The following is a 22185-nucleotide window of genomic DNA, read 5'->3' on the forward strand; positions in this document are numbered from 1 at the left end:
TTTCACTCTGAGCCTTTAATGTTTCTCCTCTTACTCAGACAGCTGCCCTGATGTGGGGATCGGACCCCTGCTTCAGTTCTCCCACCCACGGAGGGCAGGTCCAGTCCTACTGACACTCCTGCCTTCCCCCCTAGTTCCTTCCTCCTACCGAGTTTTGCGTGGTTTTGTGTATTCTTTTCCGCTGCTCAGGTGCTCCTGTCTGCTCTCAGCTGGTGCTCTGCATGCACTTCTGTGCCTGAAGGTGTATTCCTGATGTATCCGTGGAGAGAGATGTATTCCATGTCAACCTACTCCTCTGCCATCTTGTTCTCCTCCTGCATTTTTTTTCTTTTCTGATATTTATAGCTTTTTTTTTTTTCTCATTGCTTTCTCAGTGGGGTGGGGGGGCGGAATACTTACCCTGGGAAGATAGAAGAGATCCTTAATATCTTTCAGAATCTTATGAGAACTTGCATCTTCTCCTCCAGACAGATATTGACATGCACAAACATCAGGCATGTTAATGCAATTTCTCAGTGTTCATGAATCAAATCCAGGGGCCTCATATATGACTTTCCTATAGCTGCTGTAACAGATTACCACAAATTTGGTGGCTACACGCATTTATTCTCTTACAGTTCTGGAGGTCAGGAATATGATCTCAGTTTCCCTGGGCTGAAATCAAGGGATGGACAGGACCATGCTCCTTCCAGAGGCTCTAAGGGAGAGTCTATATCCTTGTTGTCACCGGCTTCTAGAGCTGCATTCCTTACATTTGTTGGATAATGGCCCACTCCTTCATCATCAAAACCAACGATGTAGCATCTTCCTTCATTTGTCACAAAGCCATCTTCTTCTGTACTCACATCTCCCTCTGTCTCCCACTATAAGGATACTTAATTACATTCAGGGCCTACCTAGAAAACTTAGGATAATCTCTCCATCTAAAGGATTCATGTCAATGTGTGGCAAAACCAATACAGTATTATAAAGTAAAATAAAGTAAAAATAAAAATTAAAAAAAAAATGAAGTTTTTAACTTAATCGCATCTACAAAGTACCTTTTTTCTGTATAGCATTTACAGATTCCAGATATTAATACCTGGGTATCAGGAGTTCCCTGTTGATCCAGTGGCTAAGACTCCATGCTCCGAATGCAGGGCCGAGGTTTGATCCTTGGTTAGGGAACTAGAACACACACTGTCACAACTAAAGATCCCAGTGTATGCCACAACTAAGACCCAGAGCAGCCAAATAAATTTTAAAAACAAAAAAGACCTGGGTATGTTTTGGACTCCTATTCAGCCTGCTACAGCACAGAACCATAGAATTCTTTGGTTGGGAAGAAGCCTTGGAGGCTCTCTGGGTATGGGAATTCCATACATTGAAGCACCAAAGTACATCTGTTAAAACCTCTTTGTTGCACTGAGATGAAAACTGCTTTCTCATGGCTTCTATTCTTTGAATCTAGAACATCTGGGTACATGTATGTTAATCATTCCAGCTCTGTGATTCTTTGAAGAATGTAACATTGGGAGTTCTCTTACCCAATAATGATACATGGAACTTAGTTTTTACAGAGTTGTTGGAAAGTAGATATCTGGGTTTAGGTAATTCAGTCTGTATTGGCATAAATGTTCTGCTCCTTCTGAGTTCTCTGAGTTGCAGATACCTCTGAAGGGATACTCTGCCCTTTTGACTTTTGTGTAGCTTACATACCAGATTCTTGAATTCATCTAAGTAAAATTCATCACCTTTTTCATTTATTTTTCAGATCTACCAGTCACCGATGATGGGTGGGTTATTTACAAAGACTACCAGTATTATTTCAGCAAAGAGAAGGCAACCATGGACAAGGCACGGGAATTTTGCAAGAGGAATTTTGGTGATCTTACTTCTATCCGAAGTGAAAGTGAAAAGAAGTTTCTATGGAAATATGTAAGACTGTGATTAAGAATGAAATAGTAACATGTGATAAGCAACAATAATGTCTGCGATTGCTACCTCACGGTGCAATTTCCAATTATGTGCTGAATTTGAACCTCCTAAGGTCAAGAGTAAAGATTTGAGTCCCAGGGGAAGGGAGGAGGGTGTTGGCCATCACATAAGTGAATGACTTGAATGCTGGAATATTCAGTGCAGAATCATAGAGCTCAGAAACAGTGTTTAGACTTTTGGAGAGGACTTACTGGGCTTTGGGAGAATCCAGACTTCATGGCTTGACTTCACTAATTTTGTTTTCAAAGGTTATCATTCTTAACTAGTTGTTACATATCAGTCCCGAACCCTTGTGCACAGTGCAAGTTGATTATTAATTTATGTCTTAGTTGGATTAGTCTCTTGGTCAATAGATAGTACAGCTTGATTATTCATATAAAACTGTTTCTTGACTGTACCAAAATTTCAGCTAACAGTGAAAGTATAATTGATTTTTTTTCCAAGCATCCTTCACTCACTCTTCCTCTTTAAAAACCTTCATTGTATCTTTATTGTTATCCAGAAAAGAGGAAAGAGAGAAGGAAAAATTAAACTCAACAGTAGTGAAAGAGTAAGAATTCATTTCATTATGAAGGTTTTGGAATGTAGTCTGATTCATCTCCATCTTCATAGATATACCATGGTTTGAAATTTTCAAGATATTTCCTAGTATTGCACCATATATATGTGGATGGAGAAGTCTTTCCTTAGACACATAATCCCAAATGATTACTTTGTTTAAAATAATGTCTTTAATAATATCTAATTACTAATGGTATTTGATATTACAGAGAATGTCTTAAGATATTTGCTATATAAATACAGCTTGTTACATAATGTGCATTTTTTTCCCATTTTATTTCTGTGAAAAACATTGAATGTACAACAGAGTTGAATGCCTCCTTAGAAAAGTCCCTAACAGCCTGTCTCATTAACCTGTAGGTTTTATTTAAAATTTGCTTATCATATAAGTAAAGATTGAACTATATGTAAACTTACATGTTCTAGGTGAACAGGAATGATGTACAGCCGGCATATTTTATTGGCTTATTGATCAGCTTGGATAAAAAATTTATGTAAGTAAATCAAAATAAAACAACTTTACTAAGGACAATGATGTGATGAACACTAAAGAGCAATTTTCAGACTTTCTTTTTGCTAAATGCATTTTAAAAAATCCTGCTGGGCTCTCAATCTACAGAGCATCTTTTTAAAAAATTAATTTTAAAAAATCCTTTTAAGTATTTTCAACAGTATTGTTCTCAGATAAACAACTCAAGCTCTGATTGAAACTTACAAAATGTCACCTCTCTGTTTTAGAAGGTCATCAACTGTTAGTAAGTCATCTATTAGGGAGATGTATTACCCAGATATGAATATTGAATTTATTTGAAAAATTATTCCCATTGGACTGTCTTTGGTGCCCAGAACCAATTGTGACTGCTATTGCTGTTTTTGGCAAGAAAGACCCAAACTCACTCTGATTATTATTTTTTTTAAAGATTTAGAAATTAAAAAAATTTTGACTGCTCTGGGTCTTCGTTAGAGCATGAGGTGCACAGGCTTAGTTGCCCCTTGGCGTGTGGAATCTCAGTTCCTGACCAGGGATGATACCTGTGTCCCCTGCATTGGAAGATGAATTCTTAACCACTGGACCATCAGGAAAGTCCCACATAAATTATTTTTAAAGATCAGGATGTTTGATGTTCCTTTGGGCAAGCATCCATTTTAACCACCTCCAAAAGAAAAGGTTGAATTCAATGATCTCCTTTCTCTTTCCAGCTAATAGCCTCAGAATTTCTATAATTTATTGGCCTACCTATCTTAGAGGGCTTCCCTTGTGGCTCAGTTGGTAAAGAATCCTCCTGCAGTGCAGGAGACCCCAGTTTGATCCCTGGGTTGGGAAGGGGTTCTGAAGAAGGGAAAGGCTACCCACTCCAGTGTCCTGGCCTGGAGAATTTCATGGACTGTATAGTCCATGGGGTTGCAAAGAGTTGGACAGGCCCGAGCAACCTTCACTTTCACCTATCTTAGAAGAAATCAGAGTAAACATGAAAATCAGAGAATGGGGCCCAATGAGAAACTCTATGTTCTCTGTCTCTCTGTGGGTAGTTTTGTTTTGTGGGAATCATGCCCAAGAAATACTGTGGGAAGATATTTACTTCGAGTCAACTTCTGGGGTAACTGGGAATCTCCATTTCTTCTCTCACTTCAAGAATGAAAGCATTTACCTCTTCTGGGGAGGGAAAAGAAGGCAGACTAGTCAGGTATCCGGTTGCTACAGGAGATCTCAATGCCCCAGGAGCACCAGCTACCTTTCAGGGGTTCCTAGTGGTCTCTGTAGAAATTTCTGTTTTCTTTGCTTAAGATGCTGTGGTCTCTTCATCTTAATTAACTTGCCTGTTCCCACCACTAGGCTGTAGCCAACTCTTGTAATTAGATTTTTGCCTAATACCTGAATTTTCTTTTCCAGTTGGATGGATGGAAGCAAAGTGGATTATGTGGCTTGGGCCACAGGTGAACCCAATTTTGCAAATGATGATGAAAACTGTGTAACCATGTATTCAAATTCAGGTAGACAAGATCACAATCTTCTTTTTAAAAAAATTTTTTTTTGTTGTGGTAAAATTACATAATATAAAAGATAATATTTTAACCATATTTAACTATACAGTTCAGTGGCACTAAGTACAATTCACACTGTTGTAAAATCTCACCATCATCCATCTCCTGATTTTTCACCTTCCTAAACTGAAACTCTGTCCCCATTAAACACTAACTCCCCATCCCCCATCCCCCCCACCCCAAGCCCCTGGCACCTACCAGTGTACTTCCTGACTCTATGAATTAGACTCTTCTAGGTACCTCATGTAAGTGGAATCAAGCAGTATTTGTCTGTACCTAAAGTATATTGGAATGCATTTTTAAGGTTAACTTAATATATATTCCACAAACAGATTATACCTTCATTTTCCCCCCTGTGCTATATAGTAAGTTCTCATTGGTTATCCATTTTACTCATAGTAGTGCATAGATGTCAATCCCAATCTCCCAGTTCATCTCACTCCACTTTTCTCTCCTTGGTGTCCATATCTTGGTTCTCCATGTCTGTGTCTCTATTTCTGCTTTGCAAACAGGTTCATCTATACCATTTTTCTAGAGTCCACATATATGCATTAATATACAATATTTGTTTCCCTCTTTCTGATTTACTTCACTCCGTATGGACCTAAACTCTAGGTCCATCCATGTCTCTGCAAATGGCACAATTTTGTTCTTTTTTATGGCTGAGTAGAATCTGCTCTGTGGTGTGATGTGTCATTTGCTACGTCCCTAGGCTAAAAGTAGCAAGTTGTGTGCTTACATCAGATAAGAAAAGAAGAGAGAATGAAGAATTCTAATTTTAGCAACACAACTGTCCAATTTGTAAGGTGAATGGATACTATATCCTTTCTTCTTATAAATAAATAAGCTAATGAATGACACAGTCTCCTCACTTCTTCTCATTTTATGAGACATTTTTTATCTCCATGTCTTTATCTGTAAAATGGGAGTAACAACAGAATGTATCTGATGTCGAGAAAATTGAGGAGATCATACATCTAAACTACTAAGCAAATGCTTACATATATAAAGTTTAGATATCATTAGATTATTATTACTAGGAAGTCTGGCTATTTCAATAATTGTGTAACACCTAATGTAGTCTTTGCTCATAGTAAGCGCTTGATTAAAATTGAACTATTACTGGTTTAAGTGAAAGCTCAAAAGGTTATCCACATAGATCTGTCTGGTCTCTTGTGTAAATGATGTTTGTAGTATAAATCATTTTTGAGAATCCTTATATAATATAACCACATTTTTAAAAGTATTTTTAACTACTATATGTAAAATAGATAAACAACAAACACCTACTGTATGGCACAGGGAACTATTTCAATATCTTATAATAGCCTATAATGGAAAAGAATCTGAAAAAGAATATATATATTCTTATGTATGATTCTTATATAATCCTCTTTTTCAGATTCTTTTATATAGTATATATAAAGTGGAGTCACTGTGCTGTATACTCAAAACATAACATTGCAAATAAACTTTACTTCAATAAAAAGTTGTTTGTTTGGGGAGAAAAAGTGGTTTAAAGGTAAATATGTAAATCTAATATAACTATACTGTTGTTTGTCAGGGTTTTGGAATGACATTAACTGTGGTTATCCAAATGCCTTCATCTGCCAGCGCCATAACAGCAGTATCAATGCCACAGCTGTCCCGACCACAGTGTCAGTCCCAGGAGGTTGTAAAGAAGGTTGGAATTTTTACAATCACAAGGTACTAAGAAAATCTAGTTGTAGCCCTGGCTCTGGTCAGTATGGAGAGTGACAATGCAAATCTTTCAGCTTTAAGTTAACTTTTGCTTGCCTCATCACTTCAGAGAATTTTAAGCAAGAGCTCCCATGTTAAATTCTTTATGGGAATTGAGAGTTGACTTGAAGATATTATCCAAATACACAAGTGCCTGTTGTCCCAAGGGGGAAAAAAACTAACTTTTTTGTTCTCCATTTCTGATTGGTTGTGAGCAAACATATATTTAGCTGTGAATCATTTTCATTTCTTTAGTACACAGTATTATCTGTATGTAATTCCTAAGGTTTTTTTCCCTTCCATCCCAGTGTTTCAAAATCTTTGGATTTGTGGAAGAAGAAAGAAAAAATTGGCAAGAGGCACGAAAAGATTGCATAGGATTTGGAGGAAATCTGGCATCCATACACAATGAAAAAGAGCAAGGTGTGTGGGCTGTTTTATTGTCAGTGATGCACATAAATATGTAATTGTTTCCCTAAAAAAATGGTAGACTGTTGCTTATAGTAAATGATTTTTTGGTTTTCTAGAGTAAAGTCTAGGAAGGAAGAACAAGCTCTTATTAAGAACTATTTTATTAGTTGTAGGCACTGTGCTGAATGTCTTATGTATAGATTACCTTTCCATTTTTATAACGAACCTATTGAAGCAGGAATCATCAGTCCAGTGTGAATGAGGAAGTGGTGTTCAGGAAGTCTTAGGTCAAGGAGCTTGGTGGGAAAGGGTAGGACTGGGAATCAAACTGGGTCTTCCAGCTTCAGTTCCATCGGTTTCTGCCAAACCAGTTTGTTCACAAAAGAGCCAAAGAAGTAGAGGTTTTCTCGGAATAAAATTTTTAAATTGTTCGTTTTCCATTTACTACTCTTCTAGTTACTTGATCCTATAACTTATAATTCAGTAAAACTAATTTTCCAATACAAACATTGAACAAATTGAGAAAAAAACTGATAAAACATAAGAATAAGCCAGAGCTTTAAAGAACAGAAGGAGGAAACATACTATTTCCATATAGCAGATAGTAAAATTCATTATATTGTTGTCAATAGGAGGTACTTGACGCCTTTCACTTGGTCTTTTGGGGCCACTTTATTTGTAGATATTTGCTTAGTTACTTTTAAAAAGATGTTGACCAACTGCAGGCCATGAAAGTTTTGAAATCACAGCTAGCCATGAGTAAGAACTGTTTGAAGGACCCTAAATTTCACAGTCAGAAGAGATGTGAACTTTGAAGGATTGTCCCATATGACTCGAGAAGGAAGACTTAGAACCCATGAGGGGCAATTTCAGGGAAACAAATTTAATCTCAGAATTAGGAGCTTATTCCAATAATTAGAGTTAGTTGGATGGGTTGTTTCATGCATTTTTAAAGGACTGTAAAAATGCTTATATTAGAAGGTACTCAAGTGGGTGCTGCAGAGTCACATATGTTGATTGGTATATAGCCTGGAAGATGCTCAATAAATATTTATTGTACAGAGGAATTTATGCAGATGTTGTGGTGGGAGAGATATGGACTGGATGGTTTCTGAGTTCCCTTTTGGTTCTGAGGTTCTTTGACTTCCAAAATCATTTACTGGGAAAAAAAAATGGTTTATCTCAAAAAATGTAAGAAAGAAGAAAGACCTTGGAACCCTGTGTGTCACTCTCCCAAGTGTTAATTTCAGTTCATGAATGCCACCATGTGCTTTTTTGGAATGCATTCTACACTAAATCAACAAGCTTTTTCTGAGAACCTTTGACAAGTTCAGCAGCTTGCCAGATGCTGGAACAAAAGTGTCAAACCATAGCACACAATAAAAAAATTCAAGAGTATAATATTCACATTTCTCTAACCAGTCTACCACATTTTGGGCTTAGCTACCCAGCAGAGAAACACAATAATTGATTTCCGCTCTTAACCACAAAGTTCTGATTCCTGGCATCACAAAATTAGAACCTGGGTAATAGAGATGTGCAGAAGGAAACAATTTTCAGATAAAATAACATTATTCCTGGCAAAACAGGCACACGTTGAATTCTTATTGTAGTTCTTGGCAGAAAACAAGTCAGTGTTGAAATATTGGCAGGTAGAGCTTTTCCACATTTCATTTCGAGTTGGGGATAGGGCAAGAGTTATGATCTTGTTTGGGAAATAAAAACAAAATATATATCTGTCCATGCGCTTTTCTTTCTGAAAATATTAGAATTTTTTCTTTACCTTTAGTTAATTGAGAAATAAGCAAATTTCTGAGCAGGGTGATGGCATCTACTTTTCTGCTGAAGATTAAGCATGTGGCAGTGGCCCTTCTATGGAACTGTGTTTTGTTTTTTTTTTTTCATGAATAAACATAATCTCTGTAGGCAACCTGCTATTTTACCTTTTGTATTAGTAACACAAGTGCTTAGTCATTTGGTTTCCTGTTTGCATTCAGGAGTTGTGTTTAAGTGTGTATGTTTGAAAATTGCCCTATAAAGCAGTGACACCACCCCCCCCAACCTTTTGGGCACCAGGGACTGGTTTCATGGCAGACAATTTTTCCACGGACTGGATGCGGAGGTGATTTCCAGATGATTCAAGTGCATTACATTTATTGTGCACTTATTACATTGTGATATAATGTTAAATAATTAGATAACCCACCATATGAAAAATCAGATCACCAGGCATTAAATTCTCATAAGGAGCATGCAACCTAAATCCCTCACATGTGCAGTTCACAGAAGGCTTCACACTCCTATGAGAATCTAAAACCACCACTGATCTGACAGGAGGTGGAGCTCAGGCGGTCATGTGAGCAATCTGGAGCATCTATGAATATAGGGAAGCTCTGCTCGCCTTCTGCTTGCCTCTTGCTGTGTGGCCTAGTTTCTAACAGGCCATGGACCAGTCTGTGGCTCAGGGATCGGAGACCCCGTTGTAGAGTCAAGGTTCTTCCAGTAGGTGTCCCTCTTGCCCTAGGTGTCCACGGCTTCTGGCGGGAGAGATTGCTGACCTCAGAAGGTAGCTGCTGTGGTTTGGGAGGCACGGGGATGGGCTACTGGAGAGACGATGGGGAACTTTACAGCTTCTGCATATTTGCCACCATCCTTTCTGCCACAGAATTGGTAAAGAAGCAGCAGGCCATGTTTGTCCTACCCTCTCTAAATTTCTCTAGAATTTCTCTCCCAATGATGTGAGCACTTAGCACCAGGATGCCCCCTGGATCCAAGTACACTCACTGGACATGGATGGCTGCTGACCCCTAGGAGTTGGCCACCGTGGAGGAGTCCTTTGGGTTTGGCAATCCTTTTTTATTATGACAGATAGTTTTTGAACTTTCCTGAATTAAGAGCTCTTTTTGGCCCCCAGTTTTTATAGTCAGATTATCTTATTTATCTAATTAGGATACCTGCTAACTCATAGGATGACTGCTTGTATCAGAAAAAATGTTCTTCTTCATGCAGGATGGTAGGCAACCACAACACAGATCTGGGTGTACCAGATGGAGAGTGGGGCATGGGTTGGATTTTAGCTGCCCCTTCCCCAGTGCTCCAGTGCCCCTGAGCAGAGCACAACCTATACAGCTGTCTGCAGTGACCAGGGTAAAACCTAGACTTTTTATTGTGAGAAGCTTTTCAAAGTCCAAATCTGAAGTGATAACATGCTGGTCAGGATAGAATGTGTTTGTTTTCATGGTAAAACTTTTAAATGATAATAAAGACATTAATCATGTGCTTTGTATTTATAAATTCATGTATTTGGAATTTTTTTGATATTTGAGTATTTCCCCCCAAAGTTTAAAAATTATCTTGTGAAACTTTCTTTCAGCATTTCTTACATATCATATGAAGAACTCCACTTTTAATGCCTGGACTGGGCTGAATGATATCAATTCAGAACACACCTTCCTATGGACAGATGGACGAGGAGTTCATTACACAAACTGGGGGAAAGGATACCCTGGTGGGAGAAGGAGCAGTCTTTCTTACGAAGATGTAAGTATCACTCTCAGGTCACCTCTCTGTACACTATCAGTTTGCTTCAGGTCACCATGGTAGTGTTTAATCTTCTGTGAAAAATCTACTTTGATCTGATTCATTCTTACAGATTTTAACTGTTTCAGACTGAACCAGCCTTGAACAAAGGAATATAAATTCAGTTAAGAACTCTGTATCTTTAGGTTAAGGGTAGGAGGAGATGGTGATGGTAGTGCGGAATAGGGAAAGTCAGCTCCAACATGGGCTTATGTTGTAGTCAGCATGTACACTTGAACCCAGAGTTACCGATGTTTTTTGCATCAGCTGCCCCTAAACTCCTGAAGCTGTTGTAGTATTTGGGATATAGTTACTACTCCTGCTTCTAAAGATATCACCATCATCATCATCGTGACTGAGCTACCGTCTGCAGGGTGCAGACCATGTACCAGTCTGCTAAGTGCTTTTGTACACTCATCTAAGAGGCAGACGATGGATTCATTATTTCACTACTTTTGATCTTATATCATTAAAGCCACAGGGACAGCGGAGCCTGGTGGGCTGCCGTCTATGGGGTCGCACAGAGTCAGACACGACTGAAGCGACTTAGCAGCAGCAGCAGCAGCAGCAATCAATGTTAAATGCTATATTAGGCATTTCAAAATACATGAAGGCACATAAGATTTTATTCTTACCTTGAAGAAGCTTACACTTCAGCTAGATATCAAGTCTTGTACAAGAAAGAAGACTGTAACAGAATGAAAATGTGTAATGAGAAGAAGCTATAAAGCATGATAGCAGTTAGGAGGAAAGAAACTTACTATGGGATGGAGTGATTTAATCACTCCATATCTATGGAACATATGCAACATGTCTATGGAAGTTTTCCTCTGGTGGGAAGAAGGAATATGAGGAAGAATCAGCTATGGGTCTTTTCACTCAAGACGTTTAAAACACAATGATTAGGGGAATGTGGCAAGGGGATGGGGGAGTCACGTTAAGTGGGAAAGGTGAATAAAGTCTTCAAGAAAAAGACACAAGCTGGGTTTAGGCAGGACTAAAGGGCTTTGAATATAGCAGGAGTTTCATGCAGAAAAGAAGTAGGAGTCAGCTTTAGAGAGTGGAAAACAGAATTTAGAGAAATTTAGATGCTCTAGGAAAGAGTTTGGACTTTGTCAAATAGGCAACAGCAGCAACAAAAAGTTTGAGCAGAAAAATTGATTTGATCAGGATGGCATCTTTATAATAATTAATTTGGTTGCTATGTGTAGGGTAACTATATTCTGGTTATGGGTAAATGATCTTCTGAGGAGAAATTCTTTGAATCCTTATTACATAAATGAGGCCTGAAAAGTAGAATGGAGTGAGATAGGGTTTTCTTAGAAAGACTTCATGGATGAGTGATAAATTTTATTTAAAACAACAAAATTCATTATGGCTCAGGTTTTTTTTTTTTTTTTTTAAGAACATAATGAAAAGGAGAAACAACAGAAACTAATCTATAAACTGACCATACAGGGCAAAAAATTTGTTAATTTTTAGTTTTTTCCTATTTTTTTTTCTTAGCTTGTATAAAAATATAAAGTTTATATTTCACACACACAGAAATCAACACATGTGTTGTTACAATTTCAGAGCTTTTAAAATGAAGAGGATTAGACAGAGTTTGATAAAGAGAGTGGGAGAGAAATGTTCACATGCATTTTGCAGAGGAAATATGCTTGTTCTGTACAGTTTCCTGGCTTAGAACAGAGATGCTGAGCCAAGATAATGAAAGATAATAGCTAAGAAGGGAAGAGTGGAGAATCTCAGAAATGTAGGATTAGAGGGTTCGAGATAGCTAAGGCTCAAGGGATAATGAGGCTGGAGGCGGGGAGGCTGAGAAGATGACTCTGGCCATAGTGAAAGGTGTGGTAGCTTTCTGGGCATTTCTGATAGCAACATTTCTCAGAACCAGCCTCCAAATTTAGTAAGCTCCAGGAGCTGGTGATGGACAGGGAAGCCTGGCATGCTGCAGTCCATGGGGTGGCAAAGAATCGGACATGACTGAGCGACTGAACTGAACTGAACTGTCTTAATTTTCAGTTAAAATAGCAAGAGTTCAGTGTGAGGGATCTGCATGGAAGTGGGTGCAATTGTGTGGAAAGTCAGGATGAATCGAACGTGCTGTCAAAGAATTGTTGTTGTTCAGTCACCGAGTTGTGTCGATCTCTTTGCCACCCCATGGACTGCAGCATATGAGCTCCTCTTCCTCCACTGTCTCCTGGAGTTTGCTCAGATTCATGTCCACTGAGTCAGTGATGCTATCTAACCATCTCATCTTCTGCTGCCCTCTTCTCCTTTTGCCTTGAATGAATTAGGACTATGGTAAAATTTGGAGGTTAGGGATTAGGATCTTTTTTCTGCTTTTTAATGATTGGTTTAATAATAGTTGGTCCATATTTGGCTTTTTTTTTTCTTTTCCCTTCCATGACTATACAGGCTGACTGTGTTGTTGTTATTGGAGGGAACACAAGGGATGCGGGAAAGTGGATGGATGACACCTGTGACAGTAAGCGAGGTTATATATGTCAGACACAACCTGGTAAGTCCTAACAGACCTCACCAGCCTGTAAGAGGGGGCCCTTTTACATATTTTTTAAGAATGACTTTCTTCTCAATTTTGTTGTGAGTCTTAAACTGCTCTAAAAATTTTTTTGCTTAAAAAAGATGACCCCTCGCACATCAATATGTTTATTTGATTCACACTTTCATCCATGGATGCCTGTGACAGACAAAAAGGATATTTTCTGTAATTTATTGATGAATGTGCTCACTCATCTGTTACCAGAAAATCAGCATGGATTAAACTTGAAGTTGAAACTTTTTCTAATTTTGATAGAAATTTGGGATGTTTGCTTACCTCTGCTTAAAAAAAAAAAAAGAGTGGAGACACCTCATTTAAGTTCATGTAATTTGAGAACCATTGACCCCAAACATCATATATGTCTCAGTATTTGTTCTGTATTCTATTTTTTTTGAAAAGCAATTGTCTTATTTATAAGGTCTTTTTTTTCACCTTAGGAACCCTGACTATGGTTCAAGGAAAATAGAACAGATATGTAGATATTGACAAAGAATCCAGATTGTAGTTATGTACATTTTAGTTTCAAGTGAAATTAGAAAGTGTTTAGCTACTTAAGAAGAGGATTAGAAAAAAAAAGATAGGTTAGAGACAAGTGTTGGAGAGGAGGTGGGTTGTTGTCACCCTGGGCAGAGCTCTTAGAGGAGTTTGAGTTAGAAGGTACATGCTGTCCCAGATCTAACAAATCCCCAAATCTAACTCAGGGAACAATGAGTGAAAATCGCTAACGATATCTTCAGATGACTGGAATTTCTGCAGAAATTCTAGCCCTCTATTGACCCAGAAGCCGGCCCAAGCCATGGTCGCATCTCCCACTTTGTTATGCCCTTCAAGCACCAGAACCTTAGGCCACCAGTGACACTTCTGTGTTTCTGGTCTTGGGGGAAAGAAGGGAGACCCCTTCCAAGGGTGAATGATAATCCCTAGACTTACTTAAAATCATTTTTTCTTCTTCCTGTAAACATAAGAGATCGGATATTTGCTGCCAACAAAAAATATCTTTAAGATTTTTAATGGTTTAGGTTTAAGGAAAGGTTGACAGTATTAAAGTGAAAAATTCAGAATATAAAATTTTACAGACTATTGATGATGCAAAAAAACACTTTGAACTGTTTTAAACAAATAAGAACATAAAAGCTATGGGAATGCATCAAAATAGAAATAGTGGATATGTGTGGGTCGTGGGATTAAGAACTTTAGTTCCTTCATTGTACTATTGTATTTTTCTGGATTTTTAAAAAATTTCTCTCTCACACACTCTCTCTATATATATATATTTACATTTATATATATTATATAATACCTCTCTCTGTATATATAAAAATTATAAGGAAATACTAAACTATTGAGGTGATTAAATTCTGAGTAATTTTTTCTCATTTTTATGCTTTTCTATAGTTTCTAAAATTTCAGCAAAGAACATGTGTTCAGTATTTTTTTAAAACACTGTTGTTCTCGAAAATTCCCTGATGGTCCAAAGGTTAGGACTCTGTGCTTCCATGGCGGGGGGCACAGGTTCCATCCCTGGTCGGGTAACTAAAATCCTTTAAGCCATGTAGTATGGCCTTAAAAAAATTAAATAAAATAAACAAAGATAAAATAGTGTTTTTATTCTTATGAATATGTATGAATAAAAATGAATGACTATATTCATGTAAATATATAAAGATACAGAAATAAAGACATGAATGAATACATGTGAGTATATGAATAAAAAACACACAATCCATAACACATGTTCCTTGATGAAATTTTGGAAAATACAGAAAAGTATAAAAAGAAAAAATGACCCATAATCTTAGCACCTGAAAATACCTCTCAAAAGTTTAGTTTTTCCTTGCAATTTTTTCTATGAATGTTTTAATAAATAAGCTAATTAGACAAGAGAGCTAATTTCCTGGCTGCATATAGCCTTTAATAAAGCTTTTTAAAGCTTTATCTTAAGCTTCATTTGTTACTTTTAGCAGACCAAGCTTGTTCCAATGATAGTAAGACAAACCCAGCTCTCCCCAAGCTGGGAAAGATAGGGCTTGACTTCCTGCTGGATGTAAGGATCCTGGGCTGGGGCTCTTGGGCTAATGCTATTGTACCAACACACGATGGCAGCAACAGCAGAAGAAAGGGGAGGTTGCCCTCCCTCTTTGCTGAATCAAAAGTGCTGCCTTTGAGTCATCAAAGGAAAGTTTGGCATTTGTGGGGTGATAGAACAAGGCACGTGGTGGGTTGGGTTGGTATACAGTGGAACAGATCAGAGAACTGGCCACGACAACATTGGTAGGCAAGGATACGTGGAGCCCTAGATCAGAGTTGGCAACCTTTTCCTGTAAGAGACAGATTATAAATATTGCAGGCTTCGCTGTCCATAAAGTTTCTGTTGCAATGACTCAACTCTGCTGTGATCGTGGGCGATCATAGTCCATAAACAAGCGAGCGTGGCTGAGTTCCATTGAAACCTTATATATGTGCACAAATTTGAATTTCATGTAATGTTTACATGTCACAAAATGTTGTTCTTTGGTTTCTTTCCCCAACCATTTAAAAAACTCATGGGCTATATAAAGACAGACAATAGGCCAGATTTCACCCTCTGGCTGTTACTCACTGACCTCTGTTCTGCTCTTGGGCATCCACTAAGGCACCCAGAAACAAGATTTTTTGGGGGGTCTTGATCAAAGTCTGGGTGGGTCTAGAGTAGTTTATTAGAAACCCACTCTAAGAGATTGAGGAGGAAAGATCAGAAAGCTAGAGTGACTCTAACTTGCAAAGGGTGCAGTTTGGATAAGGCATGGAGATAAGATGCTCTTACTCAGCATAAGAATAAAGCTTGATCCTGACATCAAGGTTAAATGAACTGGCAACTGTTATATGGCTTCACTTCAGAGCATAAACCAGTCTCTTGAATGTGCATGAATCATTGATGAAGTCACACAGATGAAGTCAGATAGATATAAATGCAGATTCCATGGGTAGAATGGAACAGAATGTGGGAGGGGAAGGAGAAGACTGTTCTCAACCTTAATATTTAATCAAGGTGGAAAAAAAAAAGATTAGTATTGACGGGTTGATAGACATCCTCTAATTTGTGGGTTTAAACTGTGGCACTTCTTTCATTCAAACCTTGGGTCTCATTGTATTTACAAGTCTTTTTGGTTGTATAGTTTAGAAACTTGATCATGTATTTTTCTTAATATTCTAAATAGAGTTTAGAAATGACTTCAATCAGGCATACTGATTAAAAAACAGAACTTTGTGTTCTCATTTGAAATGGCACATGAAAACGTGTTTAACACTCAATGGTTTGAATTTGGGATATTTAGTTTCTTTTTAGGATGCATGAAATATAGAAGTCATGTGCTGATGGCACTCAAATTGTGTTTAGTGTTAGTGAAAATATTTCTTTTTATTCCAGACCCTTCCTTGCCGAGTTCTCCAACAACAACTCTGACAGATGGTTTTATTAAATATGGTGAAAGTAGCTATTCGCTTATGAAATTAAAGCTGCAGTGGCATGAAGCTGATAATTATTGCAAGATGCACAATTCCCACATTGCTAGCATTCTAGATCCTTACAGTAATGCTTTTGCCTGGATGCATATGCAGACCCTGAATGAACCTGTATGGATTGCCCTCAACAGTAACTTGGTAAGATGCTGGAAACATGTGTAACTTGACATGACTGATAAATGGTAATTGAATCTGATTTCTCTTCTGTTCATTCTGTTGAATACTTGTTATGTGAGAGAAACTGCTACCTGGAGCCTATTATACAGAGAGAGGTAAATCAGAAAGAGAAAAACAAATATTGTATATTAATGCATGAATATGGAATCTAGAAAAATGACACTAATAAACCTGTTGGCGTGGCAGGACTGGAGATGCAGATGTAGAGAACGGATTTGTGGACACAGTGTGGGGAGGGAGAGGGTGGGGCAAACTGAGAGAGTAGCATCGACATATATACACTACCATGTGCAAAACAGACGGCTATCAGGAAGTTACTGTCTGGCCCAGGGATCTCGGCCAGGTGCTCTGTGACAACCCAGAGGGGCGGAGTGGGAGGGAGGCTTGAGAGGGAGGGGATTTATGAATACCTGTAGCTGATTCATGTTGTTGTATGGCAGAAACCAGCACAATATTGTAAAGCAATTATGCTCCAGTTAAAAATAAATTTAAAAAAGAAAAGAAAAGGATACTAACATATATGAGACCCAATTTTTCTACCACATGGTGCCTTCAAGGATCTGGCAAGTTAGTGATGTGTGTCCGAAATCAAACTAAGACTTATCCAACTGATATTAACTCTCATATTGCTTTTGAATGTTACAGTTAGATTCTGCATCTATTCAGTTTCATGTATTAACTTAAGTTTTTGTAGTGTCATGATTACTACTATGCCTTAGGAGTTAAAGAAAACATCAGGGGCATAGTTCCTGGGTAATGAGCGGTTCTTCTTATTTTTTGTGGTAAATCATTCTAGAGTTGTTATCCTTTCTGAAGTTGTGCAGCTTCTATTCATATAGGATAATTTTCACTGCAGTTAATTCTCTGGATTCTATAATAGAAAAAGAAGGTTGGCAGAGGATGGGGTAGAATGAAGGATGAGGTTCAGAACTAAGAGTGGTGCTGGAGGTGCCAAAATTTTCCTAAAATGAGTCTTCTCTGACACCATGAGATCCATCTCTCTGCCACCCATATGTCTATCCATCTAACTAGTCAATTAATAAACTTCCTAGTACAATAAACAGAGATGTCAATAAGTAATTAAGAGATAATACAAGTGTCAAAAAGGGGTATAGACAAAGTGCTTTGACCTGAGAAAAAAAAGATCATTTGTGCCAGGGGAGAGGACCAAGAGAGCTTCTCAGAGAAAATTAAACTTTATAGATATAGTCTAGGATGGTGGAATGTAAGGAAGGAGTACCAAGAAGAGAGAAAAGGATAGAAGAGGATAAAACTGGAAAGCAGACTGGTGTCAGACTTTATAGGACTTATTCTACCTGGATGCAGAGATGGAAATTTATGCATCATGCAATGACTATTTCCTGAGTTAGGGTGTGTAGTGAACATTAGTTCCAGATGATCTTATTTACAAAGCAGAAATAGAGACACAGAGGTAGAGAATAAACATATGAGGGGGAAAGAGAAGGGTGGGATGAATTGGAAGATTGGGGTTGGCATAGATACACTGTTGATACTATGTATAAAATAGGTGACTAATGAGGAACTACTGTATAGCACAGGAAGCTACTCAGTGCTCTATAGGGATCTAAATGGGAAGGAAATCCAAAAAAGAGGGGCTATATGTATACATGCAGCTGATTCACTTTGCTGTATGGTAGAAACTAACACAACATTGTAAAATGACTCTACTCCAATAAATAAATAAATAAAATTCAGGGAAAAAAATCTAAGTAATTCCCCAGTGATTTCTGTGTTTAAATTTAAGCACCATGTTTTTACATCTAGGTTGAATCTATTTTTAGTAACTAATTTGCATACTAATTCATATATTTTCTTTTCACAGCTGTGGTTGCAATGATCTTAAGAGTTTAAAATCAGGATTTATTTATTGTTAGAAAGTTTAAATAGCTTTCCATTATACCAACATTTGTAACTAAAACAATACTGTTATATTTATTATATCTATGGAGTTAATGATTATGTAATTATTTGATTAAACATGGTATAACTACAAAACTCTAACTTGCAATACCATATGCTTTTGCTTTTGTCATTAAATCTTTGGTAATTGCATTGGTAAATTAAATAATGCAGTTAGAAAGTGATAACCGTTAGAATGGTTTAAAAATGTACTTGAAGTGAAGCTCAGTCGTGTCCGACTCTTTGCGACCCCGTGGACTATAGCCCATCAGGCTCCCCCATCCATGGGATTCTCCAGGCAATAACACTGGAATGGGTTGCCATTTCCTTCTCCGGGGGATCTTCCTGACCCAGGGATCAGACCCAGTTCTCCTGCATTGCAGGCAGACACTTTAACCTCTGAGCCACCAGGGAAGCCCCCCTCCCCCCAAAAAAGTACTTATCTCTGATTAAAGTTATCTGCATCTGTAAAATGTAGGCTTTACCTGTAAAATCTCTTTTCGACTGTTAAAAAGATATCATTGATAAGAAAATTTTGATGTTATCAATTAATTTGTATGTGACCATAAATTTGTTTAACTAAATGAGAATTTGAGTATGCAAATTGAACAAAACAACTAGCTTTTAAAAATGCAGTCATGTTTCCTTATGGTTGAGAGACCACCTAACTGGAAGGCGGGGGACCCAAGCTCCTCTCATCCACTCAAGTCACCTTGCACCAGTCATTTGTCACTGGCCCTGTTTTAACAGTCAGACAGTAAGGTTAAAAGAGGCACATATTTCTCTCAAGGGTCCATGAGTTCGATAAAAAACTACTTAATCTCTATTATCATTTCAATGATAATATAATAAGTATTGTTCTGAGGATAAAATCTCTCTTTTGCACTGAAAGCCTGCAAATAGAGTTTTCTAGAATAAGACATAGGTTTTTAAGCCGATGTTTTTCAAGCTAGCTTCTAACGGTATCTTCATGAGTATCTTTAAGAAGTAGTTTTCTTCTTAAGAAAGGCTGCATTTCCTGAATTTGAGTTGGTAGAAGTAATTTATAATCTTTTTATTCTCAAATGTTGAAGACTCCTTGTCAAATCACAGTCTTAAACATACTTTTTACTCCTCACTAGGCTCTGTTGGTATTTTCTGAATGACTCTGGGCTTGATGTTAATGGTTGTTTTTGTTCTTACAGACCAACAATGACTACATTTGGACTGATAAATGGAGGGTGAGGTACACTAACTGGGCTGCTGATGAGCCCAGACTGAAGTCAGCGTGTGCCTATATGGATCTTGATGGCTACTGGAAGACAGCACAGTGCAACGAAAGCTTTTATTTTCTCTGCAAAAGATCAGATGGTAATCGAGTACACAAAAACAGTCAAGGGTTTGAAATGTTCTCAATAAGCTAATACAAACCACCGTTGATATTCTTAAACAGTCATATGTTTGGGGGTGACTTAGGGATAAGGAAAAACATATTCCTTCACCTAACCAAAGACTAGCTTGGCAATAAACAAATATATATAGGTCAGAGTAACAGAGAGAGAAAATTTCCTTCATTGCTGGAGTTTATTTTTACATATCTAATTTTTTTTTATTATTTGGGATTATCCTCGGAGTCTATGATATCACAGTCCTCAGGAAATTATGACTGCTTTTGATGTTGACAACACAGCTGCATCAAAATACTTTTATCAGAACGGGTCACCTCAGGCCAAACAGCTAGCAGGGAGGAGCACAGCTCCACCCGTCAGCAGACATGATTAAAGATTTAAGCATGGCCCTGCCCTACAGAGCAAGACCCAGTTTTCCCTGCAGCCAGTCTCTCCCCTCAAGAAGCTTGCACAAGCCTCTTATCCTCATCCATCAGAGGACAGACAGAAGAAGCAAGAACAGTCCCACAGCCTCCAGAACAAAAATAGCAGTCACAGAAAGCTAATCAAAATTATCACATTGATTACAGCCTTGAGCCTGCCAGGTCAGTAGGTGTCCAATATGCTACTGGGGAGGAACAGAGAAATATCTCCAGAAAGAATGAAGAGGCTGGGCCAAAGCAGAAATGATGCCCAGTTGTGGGTATGTCTGATACTGAGTAAAATCCAATGCTATAATATTCATGGAATATTAAGTCCATGAATCAAGTTAAATTGACGGGGTCAAGCAGGAGATGGCAAGAGTGAACATCGACATTTTAGGAATCAGTGAACTAAAATGGATGGGAAAGGGTGAATTTAATTCAGATGACCATTTTATCTACTACTGGGGGAAAGAGTCCCTTAGAAGAAATGGAGTAGTCCTCATATTCAATAAAAGAGTCCAAAATGCAGTACTTAGGTACAATCTCAAAAACAACAGAATGATCTTGGTTCATTTCCAAGGCAAGCCATTCAACATCACAGTAATCCAGGTCTATTTCCCAACCACTAATGTCAAAGAAGCTGAAGTTGAACAGTTCTATGAAGACCTATAAGACTTTCTAGAACTAACACCAAAAAATGATGTCCTTTTCATCACTGGGGATTGGAATGCAAAAGTAGGAAGTGGAGAGATACCTGGAGTAACAGGCAAGTTTGGCCTTGGAGTACAGAATGAAGCAGGGCAAAGACTAACAGAGTTTTGCCAAGAGAATGCACTGGTCATAGCAAATACCTTCTTTCAACAACACAAGAGATGATTCTACACATGGACATCACCAGATGGTCAATACTGAAATCAGATCAATTATATTCTTTGCAGCCAAAGATGGAGAAGCTCTATACAGTCAGCAAAAACAAAGACTTGGAGCTGACTGTGGCTCAGATCATGAGGTCCTTATTACAAAATTCAGCATTAAATTGAAGAAAGTAGGGAAAACCACTAGACCATTCAGTATTACCTAAATCACATCTCTTATGAGTACACAGTGGAGGTGATAGATTCAAGGGTTTAGATCTGGTAGCCCAGTGCCTGAAGAACTGTGGATGGAGATCCGTAACATTGTATAGGAGGCAGTGACCAAAACCATCCCCAGGAAAAAGATATCCAAGAAGGTAAAGTGGTTGTCTAAGGAGGCCTTACATAAAGCTGAGAAGAAAAAAGAAGCCAAAGGCAAAGTAGAAAGGGAAAGATATACCCAACTGAATGCAGAGTTCCAGAGAATAGCAAGGAGAGATATGAAACTTTCTTGAGTGAACAATGCAAAGAAAGAGGAAATCAATGGAATGGGAAAGACTAGAGATCTCTTTAAGAAAATTGGAGATACCAAGGGAACATTTCATGCAAATATGGGCACAATAAAGGACAGAATAGCAAGGACCTAAGAGAAGCAGATGGCAACCCACTCCAGTACTCGTGCCTGGAAAATCCCATGGACGGAGAAGCCTGGTAGGCTGCAGTCCATGAGGTTGCGAAAGGTCAGACACGACTGAGCAACTTCACTTTCACTTTTCACTTTCATGCATTGGAGAAGGAAATGGCAACCCACTCCAGTGTTGTTGCCTGGAGAATCCCAGGGACGGTGGAGTCTGGTGGGGTGCCGTCTATGGGGTTGCACAGAGTCGGACACGACTGAAGTGACTTAGCAGCAGCAAGAGAAGCAGACGAGATTAAGAAGATGTGACAATAATACATAGAAGAACTATACAAAAAAGGTCTTAATGACCCAAATAATCATGATGGTATGGTCACTCACCTAGAGCCAGACATCCTGGAGTGCAAAGTCAAGTGGGCCTTAGGAA

The 22185-nt window shown here is 38.2% G+C and overlaps 1 protein-coding gene across 1 annotated transcript in view; it reads left to right on the plus strand.

The window, feature by feature from the left end:
• The window catches only part of MRC1 (mannose receptor, C type 1), a 112387-nt gene that overhangs the window by 74282 nt on the left and 15920 nt on the right, over window positions 1-22185 (plus strand). The window contains exons 17-25 of the mRNA XM_005687981.3: window positions 1754-1917; window positions 2965-3032; window positions 4430-4530; window positions 6146-6288; window positions 6630-6744; window positions 10106-10272; window positions 12733-12835; window positions 16284-16516; window positions 19660-19825. Coding sequence (XP_005688038.1) covers window positions 1754-1917; window positions 2965-3032; window positions 4430-4530; window positions 6146-6288; window positions 6630-6744; window positions 10106-10272; window positions 12733-12835; window positions 16284-16516; window positions 19660-19825 — 1260 coding nt within the window. The remainder of the gene's footprint in view (window positions 1-1753; window positions 1918-2964; window positions 3033-4429; window positions 4531-6145; window positions 6289-6629; window positions 6745-10105; window positions 10273-12732; window positions 12836-16283; window positions 16517-19659; window positions 19826-22185) is intronic.

Source organism: Capra hircus, chromosome 13 (assembly GCF_001704415.2).
Source record: "Capra hircus breed San Clemente chromosome 13, ASM170441v1, whole genome shotgun sequence".
Taxonomy (NCBI): domain Eukaryota; kingdom Metazoa; phylum Chordata; class Mammalia; order Artiodactyla; family Bovidae; genus Capra; species Capra hircus.